The 16,828-nt window shown below is 46.5% G+C and overlaps 1 protein-coding gene across 4 annotated transcripts in view; it reads left to right on the forward strand.

Annotated features, from left to right (window-relative positions):
• The window catches only part of GGA2 (golgi associated, gamma adaptin ear containing, ARF binding protein 2), a 29,704-nt gene extending 13,561 nt beyond the window's left edge, over positions 1-16,143 (forward strand). For 2 of the 4 annotated variants that reach the window (XM_081554508.1, XM_081554510.1), the window contains 13 exons: positions 1,259-1,362; positions 2,719-2,799; positions 3,485-3,622; positions 4,622-4,703; positions 6,622-6,747; positions 7,461-7,580; positions 7,870-7,898; positions 8,128-8,199; positions 8,309-8,442; positions 10,152-10,309; positions 12,892-13,061; positions 14,437-14,547; positions 15,038-16,143. In XM_081554508.1, the coding sequence (XP_081410634.1) occupies positions 1,259-1,362; positions 2,719-2,799; positions 3,485-3,622; positions 4,622-4,703; positions 6,622-6,747; positions 7,461-7,580; positions 7,870-7,898; positions 8,128-8,199; positions 8,309-8,442; positions 10,152-10,309; positions 12,892-13,061; positions 14,437-14,547; positions 15,038-15,148 (1,436 nt within the window). In that variant the 3' untranslated portion in view covers positions 15,149-16,143. The remainder of the gene's footprint in view (positions 1-1,258; positions 1,363-2,718; positions 2,800-3,484; positions 3,623-4,621; positions 4,704-6,621; positions 6,748-7,460; positions 7,581-7,869; positions 7,899-8,127; positions 8,200-8,308; positions 8,443-10,151; positions 10,310-12,891; positions 13,062-14,436; positions 14,548-15,037) is intronic. The other 2 variants (XM_081554509.1, XM_081554511.1) reach the window with 1 other exon arrangement.
• Positions 16,144-16,828: the final 685 nt, after the last annotated feature.

Genomic DNA, 16,828 nt, shown 5'->3' on the forward strand with positions numbered 1-16,828 from the left:
CAGTAATCGAGGCTGATGCAAGTAATTTCGATCCCTGAAAGTGGGCAGACCTTTCCTGGTTAGCAGAAATTGGGGCTTCCCTAATAGCTCAGTTGGTAGAGAGTCCGCCTGCAGTGCAGGAGATCCTGGTTTGATTCCTGGGTCAGGAAGAGCTGCTGGAAAAGGATAGTCTACCCACTCCAGTGTCCTTGGGCTTCCCTTGTGGCTCAGCTGGTAAAGAATTCAGCAGGAGTTGAGCTGGGTTTGAGATGGTTGTTGCTGTAGTTACCCTTACTATACCAGGTTTCAGATTCCTCTGGTGTTGGCTTGTGTTTGGGGGGCTGATTGCCTAGAGAGTTTCTTGCAGTATCTACTCTGCTCTCAGCTTTGGGTCTTCCTCTTGCTCTACATCTCAGAAGAGTTCTTATTCCATTGCCTGTCCTAACAGTAGATCCTTATTGCTTGTTCCTTGATGCCCTTTGCCTGGCACTAGTGGTGGTTCTGTTCTGATTAAGCCTTGGTCTTAGGAAGGCATGTGTCCTTGGTCTTGGAGGGACCTGTTTGTGATCCTGTTCCACCCCATCTCGAGCTGGGGTCAGGACACGTTGTTGTCCCTGCCCCAGGGGTGCAGGCTTTTCTGTTCTTTTTTTCCAGCTGCCATAGGTTTTCACCACTCTTCTAAGGACCACAGGTGCGTTGTCCTTCCCCCGGCAGTGTGAGGCTTCCCTCTGGGGAGAGAGGGATTTTGGTGGGCCATCAGGCCTTTCCCATGCTCTTTTTGTGAGGCCCTTGGAGAATGAGCCTGTTCCTCTTGTGAAGTGAGCTCCAGAGTATGTCCTGTATCGAAGCTGGGAGTCCACATTCCTTCTCTCTCAGGCTCTGTGGGAGGAACCAGATTTAGGATAGGCTATTTTTCTTTCCTCTGTCACATGCACTCAGTATTTTTATGAGTATCAAAGATCCTACACTTAATTTCTGGGCCCTGGGAGGTTCTGTACCTGCATAAAATGGTCAGTATTTGTATAGTGTAAGGACCATAGACTGCTAGTCTTACGATCTGCCTCTGCTCTGATTTAATTGGCTCTGACCATCCCCGACTTGGGATTCTCCCCAGGGAGGATGCAGAGCCTTGATCACGCCCTGGGTGTTTCCCTTTAAGGTCGCCGACAGTGTCTTCCTGGTAGGAGATCAGGAACCAGGGGTTTCTGGACTTTATACTGGATCCTGCTGAAGTCAGCAGGTATTTATATCAGCATATCCATGAATTGCATTTTTTTAGGAATCATAAAGCAAGACCCTAAACTCCCAGTGGATAAAATCTTGCCCCCACCTTCTCCCTGGCCCAAGAGCTCCATCTTTGATGCTGATGAAGAAAAGTCAAAGGTAAGGAGCTTCTCCCTGACCATGGAGGCCAGCCTGGAGTCTGAGCCAACCTCTTCTTTGAAGGACTCCCCTCTAGTACCCTCTGATCTAAACTGGCATGTGGGGAGGTGGGGTGAGTTCTCTCTGGAGCAGAGAGAGGTGTCGTAGGGTCTGTATGTCGTCTTCGTGGAGAGGTCAAATAAGTGACCTATTCTTTGGGTCTTCCACCTTATCCGTTCAGTGTTCCCAAGGGAAAGAAGGTACGAAAGGCCAACCCTAGTGGGTAGTGGGGGGAGGTCAGTTGTCTCCAGAGTGTGTGTGGTGTTGGGGAAGGGCAGTGGGGAGGAAAGCATGGGTTGCACGTTGGCTCAGATCAAAAGAGAAAGCATCAGTAAGCCCGATCTCACCCATTTTCCTTCCATTCCTGCCTCCCAGTATCGCTGCTCCTCAGACATCATTAAAGAGAGGGGAGGGACAAGCAAGGTGGTTCAAACCTAGGCCAAGACTCGGGGATACCTCCAGGGTACCTCCGAAAGGTGGCAGTGCTTTTGGTCATTACTGTTCTCGGTCGCTCACAAGGTCTGGTGAGTGTAGGACCAGGAAGACTGCAGTCTAAGGATGGGTCTCTTCGGGTCCCCTCTGCCTTCCAGCCGCACCTGTCAGCTGTCCTCCTCCCTTGGATCTAGGTGCTCGCTGTGGGCAGGATGCGCAGGGCTGTGCTAGGTTCTGGGTGCTTTCCCTCCGGCTCTTCTCCTGTGGGGGCCTCAGGAGGAGCAGGGGCGGAGGTGTGGCATGGACTCCTGAGAAAGTCAGTCTGGTGTCAGCTTGCATCAGCTGCTTAGACACTGTGGTGCTCAGAAAGGTGGCTCTCCCATCTTTCCTGCCATCCATCCAATGAAGAGTGAGTGACTCCACTTGTCAGGCATTCTGCTAAGGCATTGGGAACAAAGCGGACGAGATTGCCGAGGTCTCGCACATCAGAGTATGTGGTCTAAGACTGCCTCAGCACTATTGACGTTTTGGGCCAGTTAACTTCCTTGTTGGGGGCTGTCATGCACTGTGAGGTGGGGTGTATAGGTGTCCCTGACCTCTACCCGCTGGATGTCAGTACTGCCCCCAGTTGTGACCACCGACAGTGTCTGCAGACTTGGCCAGATGTCTCCTGGGACATCCATCTCCATTCCCCGTGGAAACACCAGTGTTCTGTGGGAAATGGTCACTATCCTTAAATTATAGCATCATTGTGAGGACTTGGTAAGGAAATGCATTTAAATGTGCGAGCTGTTGTGACGGGTGATTCGGCTGTTGCTGTTGCTGTTGCTCTGGACCACTTGACACAGGGGGAATTAATTTCACCGAGTCTTGTTCCCTCTCCAGCTTCTGACAAGGCTTCTGAAGAGCAACCATCCTGAGGATCTTCAGGCTGCCAACCGGCTGATCAAGAATTTGGTCAAGGAGGTGGGCATTTTCCAGGGGCTTCTGCAGAACCAGCATTTGACAGGGCCTGGGCAGTGTAGGGAGATCCCTTGGAGGACCAGGACAATCCCCTGGAGGAGGGCATGGCAACCCACTCCAGCATTCTTGCCTGGAGAATTCCATGGGCAGAGGAACCTGGCGGGATACAGTCCATGGGGGTCACAAAGAGTCGGACACAACTGAAGCAACTTAGCAGCAGGGACAGTGTATATGTGTGTGATTGGGGGGTGGGGTGCGACACAGTTAGCTGGAAGGAGAGACAGCCGCCCTGAACTAGTGAACAGCTGTGAGCTCCCTGAAGGGCGGCAAGGTGGTGACTAGATGCAGAAACTCCTGTGTGCTTCCAAGTACTTCTGTCCAAGAGCTCAAAGCATTTCAGACCCCAGTTTCTGTCTCAGTGACCGGGGTTGGTGTGGAAAGAATCCAGGTGTGGGAATTTCCTTTCCAGAGGGATCGAGGCTGGTGATACAGTGGGCACATGCTCCCCATTGTCTGTCCCAGGAATTCCAGACCTTGAGCATCTTCTTGCCCGCTGAGTGAACACTCCACCCACTCAGTGTTTTGGGGGCTTCCCTGAGCTCTGCCCAGTATAGCGTGCCTCTCCCGCCGTGCATTCAAGCTTTATCCAGAGCGTCTGTCCCTCACTTCATCCTCTTTCTCCCGAAAGGAACAAGAAAAATCTGAGAAGGTATCCAAGAGGGTCAGTGCTGTGGAGGAAGTTCGGAGCCACGTGAAGGTGCTGCAGGAAATGCTGAGCACATACCGCAGGCCGGGACAGGCCCCGCCAGACCAGGCGGCCTTGCAGGTACTCTTTGCAAAAACAAAGTCGGGTAGGACTGAGTATGACTGCCATGCTAAGAATATGCACATATTTCGAGAAGCCCTCACACATTCAAAATAATAAGCATGTTCCTCACCCCCTCAAGCTTCCTCATTCTCCTCCTGTTCCTCCCTCTCTCCCAAGCAACCACTGATTTGTTTTCTCTTCTAGTTAGTTTGCAGAGAAGGCAGTGGCACCCCACTCCAGTACTCTTGCCTGGAGAATCCCAGGGACGGGGGAGCCTGGTGGGCTTCTGTCTATGGGGTCGCACAGAGTCGGCCACGACTGAAGCGACTTAGCAGCAGCAGCAGTTAGTTTGGGGCTTCCCAGCTGGCACTAGTGGTGAAGAATCCACCTGCCAGTGCAGGAGATGCAAGAGACACGTGTTCTGTCCCTAGGTTGGGAAGATCGCCTGGAGGAGGAAGTGGCAACCCACTCCAGTATTCTTGCCTGGAAAATTCCATGGACAGTAGAACCTGGCAGGCTACAGTCTGTGGGGCTGCAAAGAGTTGGACACGACTGAGAATGACTGCTGATTAGTTTACATTTCTTAGACTCTTACATAAATGGAATGATACAGTATTCCACCCCTGCCTTTTTTTGGGGGGAGTGGGTAGGCTTCTCTCCTTTGGAGAAACTGTGGTGTGCATGTACCACAATATGCATATCCATTCATCTGTTGATGGATATATGGGTTGCTTGCAGCTTCAGGTGATTATGAAATAAGCTGCTCTAAACACTTGTGTTCAGAACCGTTTTGTGTGAACACATATTTTCCTTTCTCTTGGGTAAATGCCTCAATGTGGGCTAGGTCATATGCTGGGTGTATAGTCAACTTTTTAAAAAGTGCCAGAGTAGTTGTATCATTTTATGTTTGTGACAGCAGCGTTTGAGAGTTCCCATTTCTCCACATTTACACATCTTGAGATCCTTTTTTTGTAATGCACTTACTGAGAGTTTTATGTAACAAACTGTGTTTTTTAGGTCGTGTATGAGAGGTGTGAAAAGCTGCGGCCCACCCTGTTCCGGCTGGCCAGTGACACCACCGATGATGATGAGGCGCTCGGTACGGTCTTACTCTCCAGGAGTAGACAGCACACACCCCAGAGTGTAGGACCTGCGTGGGGCTCTCTGACTGCCGTGGGGCTTCCTGTGTGCTGCTGACGTGGAAACTCGACGGTGGCTTCTAGGTGTTCCAGTGGTTGTGCTTGGGGACGGCATGACCTGAGTTGATTCTTGTAATTTTCAGAGGAATCTAGGCTTGAGCAAGAAATGGGCAGCAGGTCTGCAAGCATAGAAAAGGGTGGAAGTTTACCATATCAGTTGAGTGTGAAGGGGGTAGAAGGAAGAGCAGCTCCCACTGAAGACTTGCAGAAAGACTGAACTTCTGAGAGGCCTGAGAAACAGCTGTGAGGGTCACGTCTGGGAGGTTTCACACCCAGAGTGCCTTCAGGGGCTGGGTTGGGGAGCCTCAGCGAGGTGGTCAGTGTGGAGTGAAAGGCATATGGGAGAACTGTAATCCTGTACACAAGTATAGAAATGGTTGAAACTTTTATTTTATGGAAGATCTCAAAACACATAAAAGGGATTCTATCTCCATGTCCTCTTCACCTTTCGTTCACAAGTACCAGCTCACAGTCAGTCTTGATCTTGTTTTACCTGTACTGCACGCTCCCTCTGTCCTCCCCCTTCCCGCACCCCCAGTTCTATTTTTAAGCAAACTGCAAACCTTTCGGAGTAATCTGTCAGTGTTCAGGCTTTCCTGGGCATTTCTCTCTAATCATCTCTTGCTCACCCTTTTTTTTTTTAAAGTTTGTTATAAATCAGAACCAGAAAGGGAAACCATGCTTGGTATTTAAGTCTCTTTCTGTGGCTAGCCTCCTGTTTTTTTTTTTTAATTCATGCATGAAAAACATGTCCTTTGGCTTACAGAGTTTCTCGTGGTCTCAGTTTTCTGATGGCATCTCCCATGGTGTTTAATGTTTCTCCATTCCTGATATTTCTGAAATTTCTGATTTCTTATAAATTGAATCAGGAGACTTGTTCAGATTCAGGTTCAAAGGAGGGTGTGTGGGGGAGGAACAAGAATACATCATAGGTGATGTTATGAGGCCCATGGTGTCTGGTTTTCTGGGGTTTTTTATGATGTAATTATTATTTTAAGCCTGTTACTTTCTCTGGTTGCGGTGAAGTCAAAATGAATGAAATTGAAATTTTAAACACCTTGCACATGCCAAATACAACATTCAACCTCTTGTTTGTTCACTTCCATTCAGTTTAAAAATTGACAGGAAATTGATAGTTGGTGGCTCTTGAAGGCTTCTCCTAGCACAGTGGCCTGCAGTGTTACATACAGCCCCTGCCCCTGTTGCTATTCTCTCTCTCCCAGGAGAGATTTTCTTGCAGGTAAACCAGACCATGAGATACACTTGATATTTTTGAAATCCACTGCATTTTTTTTATTTGGATGTTTCAATTTGGATGTCCAGTTTTCATCAGGAATGCTTGATCTGTATTTAGATTTTATGAAATTTACAGGGGAAAAAGTAGATTCATGTATACCAAGTTGTTCCTTACACACTTTCCGACGACTGAATATAAATATCAGAAATGTCTTTTAATATTTGCATCCACATTGACAAAAGAGTTTTAAGTTTAAATTTTAAATTAAAATTAAGTTAAAGATTTAATTCTTCATTTGAAAGGACCACATTTCAAGTGTTGGCCGTCATACTGGGCAGTACAGACCAAGAAAGTGAAAAGATTTGGTTCCTCCTCCAACCTGAGAAGGAAGCGTTGAGGTTCAGCGATTGAGTGACTGGGTCTGCCAGGGACCTGATCTTCTGATCTGACCTGGGGGCAGGAGGCATGGCCATACTGAACCTGGTAGAGCTGTGTGATTGCTGCTTTGTGTGGATGGCTTAAAAAACACTGAGATTGTTGGTTGCTAAACGGGGGATTCTGATTTTTCTCCCGTTCTTCAGCGGAGATTCTCCAGGCAAATGACCTCCTCACCCAGGGAGTTCTGCTGTACAAACAGGTGATGGAGGGCCGTGTCACCTTTGGGAACACAGAGGCCAGCTCTGGGGGAGATATACCTGTGTCCAGAGGTATGTGCAGCGAGCATCTTCCACCCTCTGCTGTGGGGCAGCCTGCAAATCCCGGGAAAGAACTGACTCCTCAGAACATTCTGGGTTATGGTATAACCCTCTTTTCCCTTTCCCTTGAGAATGGGTTTCATGTAGCCAGCCTCTGCCGCACGTGCCGTCACAAATTGACTACTGGGCAGCAACTAGCTTTGTAAACAAGCGTGTGGCTATTCCGTGCCCAGGTTCAGATTGTGCCTCTTGTGAGTGCTTACTTAGGGGAGCTACGCACCAAAGAAGATTGACCATCAGTGGTTCCTAGTGCCAGGCTAGCTAAATCAGAATCAGTCTGAAATAGTGGTTGAAATGCAGATTCTTAGACCTTTCTGAACCAAGATTACCTGGAGGTAGGCCCCAAATTTTTATCAAGCACTCAAGATGATTCTGATAAACTGTGGTCAGAACCTCAGAGGCCTCTGAGCTGAAGCAATCCGCTTTGCTGCTATCCTGGTTGGATGGATCGTCAGAGGATTCTGTGATGGCGGGGATGGGAAGGCAGTTACTCTGGCTGCCTCGTTTTTCAAATGCCACTCAAGGCTGTGAGTCAAGCCAATCAGTGGAGGTGGAAGGTTCTTCAGGGGTGTGCTAAGGGGGGACCCTGTGATGTCTTTTGATTGGGAGGAGGCCTGAAGGAAGTGGAGCCTTCACTCATATTTATTTTCCTATCTGTTTTCTAGTCTTTCAGAATCCAACAGGCTGCATGAAGAACTGCCCCCTGATTGACTTGGAGGACAGTGGGTCTGAGCAGGCTGGGACTGTGGCTCCGTCTTTACTGCATCAGGACCTGGCAGCCTTAGGTAAGGGTGGTGTCTTGGGGGAGCCGGCACAGAATGGTCCTGACTCCCAGGGAGCGAGTAAGCCCCTTGGGGAGTGTATGCCTGTTTTTAGAAAGAATTGGGTTATACTGGGAAGTTCAGAGAGGTCTTCCTTGTACCCAGTCTCAGATTTGCCATGAATGAGTTGAATGAGTTCTGGCAATTTGCTTTGTCTAGGCTTTCTGAGTGTTCTAGAAAGGATGGCATCAGTCTCCAGCTTGTATCAGGTAGAGTTACTGATGTACATCTCCACTCTGTTCCTTCCTTGCAGGAATCAGTGACGCCCCAGTTACCAGCAAGGTAAGGAGGCTCTTCCTGGGGGCTGGAGAGGCGAGGGGAGGTCTCTCAAACCTGCCTTCGTGGAGGCAGCACTGCCCAGGGGAGGGTGGAGGGTGACAGCATAGCCTGGTGGCTCTTGTGGACTTGGAGGTCCAAAGCCTCTTCCTCACTTCCGCTGTCTGGCTTAAACCCCTGGAGGGAAACGTGTTTTTGCTCTCCTTCTATCCCTGCCCTCTTCCATTGTATCCAGGCTCCTGCTTACCAAAGGTCTGCTCAGGAGGCGTGCCTTCTCGCCCTTTCTCCACCGGCCCTAGGAGACATGGTTAGCCTGCTCTGCGGTGGCTTTGGGGTCAGGAGAGCTATGCCTGGTGTCCCCACGGCTCACAGTCATTCATATGCTGGCCTTAGTTTAGCCCTTCCTGGTTTGACAGGTTGCAGGTCAGAATTGCTGTCAGGAAAAGAAGAACCCCACAACCAGCGCGCTGCCAGCTGGCGGGGCACAGAGCCCTCCTGCAGAAAGGAACTTGCTGGACCTCCTCTCCCCACAGCCGCCTCCGGGATCTCTGTGAGTCTTGTGGGCAGGGAGCCGAGAAGGGCTGCTCCTGTGTGAATTGACACTCACTGCACGCGGGCCAGACGGGGCCGGGCTGCCTCCCTGAAGGGCTGCACTGTGCGCCGCCCTTTTAACTCCCCATCCAGCCCGAGTCAGGAGAACACACATTTTGGCCAGGACCTCTGGAAAGGGGTTTCAGGAGTAACATCAGCGGTAGCTGATGATGATGATTTTGGTCTTTATAGGTTGGTTTTCTGTTTTCCTGATTTCACTGTAGTTTGAAGCAATGTTTGATCACTAGAGAAACAGATCGTATAGAAAGTCCCAAATACCATTCCCTAAAGACAAGATTGAATGCTCCTTCTTTGCTTTTTTCCTGCACATATAGTAATATGTGGCTTGTTTTACACAAGTGAGGTTATAATTTACAGATTATACTATGCTGTGGGTTGTTTTTTTTTTAACTTTGTAAAAATAATTTTATTTTTGGCTCTGCTGGGTCTTCGTTGCTGCTCTGGTTTTCCTCTAGTTGCGGCGAGCGGGGGCTCCTCTCTCGTTTCAGTGCACAGGTTTCTTTTCTTTTTTTTTTTTAATTGTTTTATTTTGTTTATTGGACACACAGCATGTGGGATCTTAGTCCCCCAACCAGGGATCGAACCCATGCTCCCTCCATTGGGAGCTCAGAGTCTTAACCACTGGACCACCAGGGAATCCCCCAGTGCACAGGTTTCTTATTGTGGTGGCTTCTCTTATTGCAGAGCTCGGGCCTCAGCGCATGAGGGCAGGTAGATTCTTTACCACTGAGCTGGGAGGGAAGCCGCACTGTGGTTTTTTACATCACATATCTTTGATACATTTTCATCAGTTTATGTAAACTTGCCTCATTCCGATAGTTGAATAATAATTGATATACATATAATGTATACTTAGTCATTTCCCTCTTGTGGATATTTACATAACTTCCAATGTGGAGGCACCTGGAGAGTTTCTGTAGTACAGATTTATATAAATAGAGGTGCTCCAAGGTATGAATGTAAACACATTTTCATAGATCCTGTCCGTTTGCTTCTGGCAAGGCTGGAGCACTCTACCTTCCCCAAACAGCCTGAGAGCCTGTGTCCCTGATGGAGACCACCGAACTGGGTGGAGATGAAGCTGTGCTGGGAGGTCATTCTTGTTTGTATCTAGCGGATTTCTTCCTAGTTTGCTCTTTATAACTGCTTGACATTCTAATTTTGGTGGATTACTTCTGTCTGTACTTAGGTTTTCCAAAAGTGTTTTTGATTTGTGTTCCAAAGGGACAAAATCATGAAGTACGAATGATGTGGCCAGTGTAATTTGTGCTCTCATCTTCCTAGCTTAGCTCTGGTGATCATGTATGGGAAACGTCATCTCACCGAGCTACTTGTTGTCAGGGACTGCCTTGACAACATTAATTAGTTTATTGGGTTCTTATTGTGTGCGCACAGATACACTTCATACACTTTTTCATTTAATTCTTATTATAACCCTAGGAGGTAAACATTAAAATGTCTCCATTTTGCAGATAAGAAAACTGAGGCATGAGTTAGATTACTTTTCTAAACTCATATACCCTGAAAATTTGTACGTACACACATATGCACACACATTTATATTAATTTTTTCCCTTGTTCTTAAGAAGGTCTAATCAGATTCCCAGGTTTCTCTACAGTTTTTCCAGTCTTGTTATTTCTTTACAGGAATTATATTCCACAGAAAAGTATCCCCAAGGAAGTACCACCAGGTACCAAGTCCTCTCCAGGTTGGTCCTGGGAGGCTGGCCCGTTGGCTCCTTCCCCATCTTCCCAGAACACTCCTTTGGCTCAAGTGTTTGTTCCTTTGGAGTCTGTTAAGCCCAGTAAGTACAGTTTCACTCTTTCTTCCCTCTCTATTGGACATCTAGCTTTATCCACTCTGGATAGATAGAAGTGGCTCTTTAACCTGGGGAAAGTGCATGGGGGTTTATACTGTTTTATATCCTGCTTTATTTACTATTATAAGCCATAACATTGTTTCATGCCCTTAATCTTCAAAATCTTGCCTCCGGGCAAAGGATAAGGCAAAGGATAAGGCTTCATGGTCTCTTTGCTGATATTTTTCTTAGTTTCTGTCATGGCGTTGACTCTGAAGCATATTGGCAGGCAGAATTTAATTAGGGGTCTTGAGTCCACACAAGGACGTAATCTTCATTTGAAATTCAGGAATGGAATGTTCAGTGTGACCTAAGATAAATAGGAAAAGCTGGAATTAGAAGGAAAGGAAGAATTTGACTGGTGAGCATATTCCTCTAAGGATCCTCAGTAACGCAGGAGACGTAGATATTAACCTCCCTTATTACAAAGGGAAGGAGACTGAAGGCCCAGCTAAGTAAGGTGACTCCCTGTGGTCAGCACCCTGATATGTGGGCAGGAAACAGGTGAAATCTTCAGGTCTAGGGCCTGGGCCCCTTCCTTGGGCACAGAGCCCCCTTGTGGCTCAGTGTGGTGAGCTCAGATTACAGAAGACCTTGGAGCCAGGCGGAACAAATAAAGTCAGCAAGCAGTGGGGGCCCTTTGCGGTCTTAATAAATGTTCAGTGTTAATTTCCTAGTTTTGATCATTGTACGGTGGTTATATATAATGTTAATATTTGAAGAAGCTAGGTGAAAGGTATATGGAACTTCCTTTATGTTTTTGTAAGTTTTTTAAAAAGTAATTTTTATTGGAGTATAGTGGAGTATAGTTGATATACAGTGTTGTGTTAGTTTCTGCTATACAGCAAAATGGATCAGATATATATATATATATGTATATATATAGAGCTCCATTCTTTCTTAGATTCTTTCCCCATATACCCTAACTTTTTATAAATCTAAAATTATTAAAAAAAAACAAAAATGTTCAATATAGTTTTAGAAAAAATAGAAGAGAACAGAAAATTAAAATCATCTGTATCATTACCACCCAGAGATAGAAATTTTGTTAATATCTTGATGTATTTTAGTGTCTTATCCATGTATATATATTTAAAAAATTGGTACCATAGTATATATACTGTTTTATATCCTGCTTTATTTACTATTATAAGCCACAGCATTGTTTTATGCCCTTATTCTTTAAAACCTTGATAGTTTTAAAAAATAAATTCATACTTGTGCCATAACAGATGTACTGTAACTCATTTATTCAATTTCTTTCTGAAGGATAATTTGTTTCCAGTTGTTTACTGTTGTAAACAGCGTTACAGTGAACAACTCGTTGCAATAAATGGAGACCCATTTTTAAAACTTGCCTGATTATTTCATTAGGAAATATACTTAAAAGAGAAAATGCTGGGTATAGACATTTAAAATTTTGACCTTCACTACCAAGTTGCCTTCTAGAAAGGTTGCCTTTTGACCATAACCTCACCACCATACATCATGAGTGTTTTCAGTCTTTTAAATCTTTGGCAGTTTCATTGTTAAAGTATGTTTTTATAATGTGCATTTTGATAAGTGATATTTGGCATGAGATAAGGATCTTCATTAAATTTTTTACCAGATGGTTAGCCATTTGTCTACCACTTACTGAATTAGCCAATGATTTTCAAAAATACTTTCTTGACATGTCAAATTCTCAGGTTTGGGTCTGTTTTACTTGCTGTTTTGAGTTGCAGTTTTGTCCATATCTGAGTATTTGTTCATGCAGATAGCCCTACTCCCCTGCCTTTTCTTATAGTTAGTCTCATGTATCTTTCTCCCCAAATTAACTTTGAAATTATTTCTTAGCTAAATTAGGACAATCCCTTTAGTATTTCCAAGACCTGAATAATTTGGAAAGATCTGCTGTCTTTACTGCTTTGTCAAATTAAATATGAGGGATGTGTATGTGTATATAGTCATACAAAAGAGACCAGAAGGATACAGGCCCATATGTTTGTGGTGCTTATTTCTGGGGAGTATTAAAGGTGTTTTCTGTTTCATCCTTTATGATATCCTGTATTTTTTGTGGTGTTCACATATTATTTTTTTAATATTTATTTACTTGGCTCTTCTGGATCTTAGTTGTGGCATGTGGCATGTGGGATCTTTTTTCTTTTGTTTTAAGTTGCAGCATATGAGATCTAGCTCTCTGACTAGGGATCAAACCCGCGCCTCCCGCATTGGGAGCACGAACTCTTAGCCACTGGATCACCAGGGAAGTCCTCATCTGTTATTTTAATCATAATCATTTCTTGCTCAAAAAAAGTTTTGTTTTGTTTTCAAAATGGTAATGGATGGTTGGATGGCAGGGAGAGATCAGTTTGGAATGTCACAGGAGTCCCCTGGAGCTAATGAGGACTTGGGTTATGGTGGTGCAGAGGGTTAAGCCCAAGAGCTGTTCTGAGTGGAGAAACGGGGGACTTGGTGACGGGTGCACCCGCTCTTCTGGGGGAGTTTGCAGTGGCACTAACCCTCTTGGTTGGGTCCCTCTCTGCCAGGCAGCCTGCCTCCTCTTATCGTGTATGACCGGAATGGATTCAGAATTCTGCTCCACTTTGCTCAGACTGGAGCCCCCGGCCACCCGGAGGTACAGGTGCTCCTGCTGACCATGATGAGCACGGCCGCCCAGCCCGTCTGGGACATCATGTTCCAGGTGGCCGTGCCAAAGGTGAGTCAGTGGCTGGCCCGCTCCCCGGAATTCTCCCATAAAGGCTGTCATTTTTGAGCATCAGGTCCTTTGTGGGGACATTATCTGTGAGATGGAAGGGTCAGAATCTTCACTTAAAGTAGATGAAGATAAAACGGGAATTTTGTTGGCTCAGTTAGCTAGGAATTCCTAAATGTGTACCTTCACAGATGGCTGGATTCGGGTAGGTTCACAAACAGTTCCTTAAGAGTCTGTCACTTTCCATCTCTTGAGTTTGTTTTTCCCTTCTGGAGCCTGTTCTCTCACAGACTGTCTCCTCAAAGCAGGAAAATGGCCTCCAGCAGCTCCAAGAGTTACATGGGCCTTAACTCTTTTTTGTCTCAAAATAAACTGCCTGCTGGCATGAGGTGTGCATATGGATTACCCAAGAAAGGGCTGGGACTGGCCTTGTTGGTGTTACTGGTATACCTTGGGCCAGTAACTCATGTCCAGGGATAAGAGGTACTCTGGCCAAGTAGGATATTACGTCCCTTTCTCAAGGGAAGTCAGTCCGCACAGGTTAACAGCCAGACTGGAATCACAAGAAATGGGCAAGGGGCCTGTCCTGAAAGGAAGGATTCAAGGCAGACAAAAATAAAACTGTGCATTTTCTTTTTTTTTTAAGGTTTGTTTATTTTTATTTTATTGCTCCACGCGGGCCTTCTCCAGTTGCGACAAGTGGGGACTATTCTCTTTTTTTTTTAACTTTTTATTTTGTATTGGGGTATATAGCAGCTTAACAATGTTGCGAGAGTTTCAGGTGAACAGCGAAGGGACTCAGCCATACATATGCATGTATATATTCTCCTCTAAACTGCCCTTCCATCCACGCTGGCATGGTCTACTCTGCAGCTGCAGTGTTTGGGCTTCTCATTACTGTGGCTTCTCTTGTCGTGGAGCAGGGGTTCTAGAGCACTGGCTCAGTAGTTGTTCCCTGCGTTGGCACTGCAATGGCAGGTGGATTCTTTACCACTCAGCCACCAGGGATGCCCCAAACTATGCACTTTCTAACATTCATGGTAATTTTGTAGGGCATGGACTCTCATTATCTCTGTCTTACAGATTACCAATCCAGGGTTCAGAAAGGTTAAGTATTTTGCCCAGAGTCACAGAGCTAATAAGAGGCAGAGTTAGAATTCAGTGCAGGATGTGCTGTCTCTTCATGCTGCTTCTCAGAAGCTGACCTTTGACCACACAACTACAGACAGGCTTTCTGTATGGCTGGGGTGGAAAGGTCCTCTGGATTCTTTCAGCCATTAGTAGGGTGGAGACCAAGCTTTCCTGTTCACCAGATCTCCCTCATTAAAGCTGTAGTTTGTTAGGAATGAGTTATATGTTGGATCTCTCCCCCCGATAGTCAATGAGAGTGAAACTGCAGCCAGCGTCCAGCTCTAAGCTTCCTGCTTTCAGTCCTTTGACGCCTCCAGCTGTGATCTCTCAGATGCTGCTGCTGGACAATCCACACAAAGTACGTTCTGGTATCTGTGCTAGCAGGGAAATGGGGGCCCCTGAACTCCAGGGAGGCGGCCTGGCAAGTGGAGGGGACTATATTGAGGTCTTAGTTTGGTTGGGATGCTGGTGGAATATCCCTTGCTGGAGTCCGTTTTCCTTTGGGGCTGATTGGAAGATCTGTGACCAGATTGTCATAGCTGTGGACCAAGGGAGTGGTCCACACACTCCCTAGCTCCGTGGAATCCTCTGGAAAGGCGAGGCCCGCCTGTCATCTTAGCTGGTCTCCACCTCAGGACTGCTAAAATGTGGGAAGACACCCAGGGTGTCCTCCTGGCTCCCCTCGTGTTTGTAGTCCCAGAGGGTCGAGGCCAGGGTATGCCTGTCACACAGGTGGAGTTAACATACGCATACTGTTACTTGGTGACTACTGGGTGGGTAAAGGCTTTGACCCTGGGCCCATCTCTCTGTCACTCCCCACTAATTGAAGGTCTTTTATCTTTGTCCAGGAGCCCATCCGGTTACGGTATAAGCTGACATTCAACCAGGGTGGACAGCCTTTCAGCGAAGTAGGAGAAGTGAAAGACTTCCCTGACCTGGCAGTCTTGGGTGCAGCCTGACTCCTCCCAGGACAGATCCTGCCGTTCAAGCTTAGGCCAGTGTTCCTTCTGCTGTCTAGATAGGGCTGACCATGGCGATTTAGTGCAGAGTGCCAAGAGTTCTGTCCTGACATCAGGCTCTGGAGGCCAGCCTCTGACTTATTCTGAACATGTGTGTGTGTGTGTGTGTGTGTGTGTGTGTGTGTTGCCAGGGGGCTAAGGAGGGGATGAAGGCAGTGTGGGAAATGCTAAAACATTTCTGATAACCATCTGCTATGGTCATGTCTGGTTTTGCATGTTGGTGGACACTGATGTCCCTGCCTCAGGTTGGAGGTTTTATAAGCCAAAGTTGTCACTGTTGTTTTTCCATGTATTATTACCTTTTCATTCATCCACTCTGTGCCTTGTCAGCCTTTGAAAGTCTTGGTTGCTCCCAGGCTGCTGTTCTCAGGGACCCATAAGGGACCTGGTTGGTTCTTGGGGCAGAGTGTCTTCTGGGATGCTCTCTTCCAAGAAGGACCTCGTCTCCACTTCCATTAGCTAATGCTGCTTGCATGTGTCCAGGAAGATCTTCTAAATGGAATGCTTGTTGCACTGTGTCCTAGGCGAGGGGCTGCCACTGGACCAGAGGACCGCGCTTGGTGGGCCAGTCATGTCCTTTACCACTGTGCCTTAGAATCGCCCATAGATGGACCCTTCAGGGCAGAGGGGAAAGCAGATCCCAGGCCTGATTGAGGCCTCAGGTTCCATGGGCTGGGCAGCCTGTCTGGACCCTTGCTCAGGACCCTCATCTCCATCCTTGTCCTCTTTCTCTGCAACCATTTACCCAGAACTCTTTGATGGTGACACCATGCCAGTCATTGTAGGTCATAACTGACGGGTTCACCCTGGCCTGTTGACTTCACAATCCACGGTGAAGAACTGTGATGCAAATGAGATGTGAAAAGAGTTTAGCAATGATTCAAGTGGTGACTAAACCTAGAAAGTCATTATTGAATAAATACCTGTGTAACAAATACACTTTGTGGAGTTTTGAGTAAGCAGGAGATGCGATGCCCGTTGCATTTGGAGATGATAGGCTTGAAGGGATCGCTCGTCTATTGAAGTGAGGAAGACTTCCTGAGGAATGTGGAACCTTAAGAACTCTTTCAGGGAAGAGAAGCCCTGAAGATCTGAATGAAACTGAAAGAGATGGATTTTTGTTACAGTCATGGTGTGAAGGGAAAATTCCAGACTTGTAATCAGTTACTCCTTAGCACCTACTAGGTGCTAGGCATTTGTGCCTGTTTTCCAAGTCCTGCTTGGCGTGATGAGTGAATAGAGCTCAGCCTGACTGAGATGGCCTGATGTAGGATGTGAGATATGGGCAGGATTCCACCTCAGAAACTGCATGGCTTTGGGGGGGCTCTTTATCACAAAGTTAGGTACTTTGTAGTCTGATCTTTTACTTCCTACATATAACTGGAAATCTGCCAAGACTATGTTATGCATGGGAGCTGTAAAAAAAAAAAAAAAATCAAGGTATGATTGATGTGAAAACTCAAAACAGGTAAGTGATGGGGTGATTTCTTCATTTGGTAACCCATAAGATTCAGATATTCTTTAGAGACTTCATAGGCTCAAGTTATCTCATAAAGTCTTCTAGAGTGCCTTTTGTAAAGACGATGCCTGCCTATGAAGAACTTCTATCCAAAATGTGTA

This window comes from Giraffa tippelskirchi, chromosome 13 (assembly GCF_054371585.1).
Source record: "Giraffa tippelskirchi isolate mGirTip1 chromosome 13, T2T-mGirTip1v1.2.pri, whole genome shotgun sequence".
Lineage (NCBI taxonomy): Eukaryota > Metazoa > Chordata > Mammalia > Artiodactyla > Giraffidae > Giraffa > Giraffa tippelskirchi.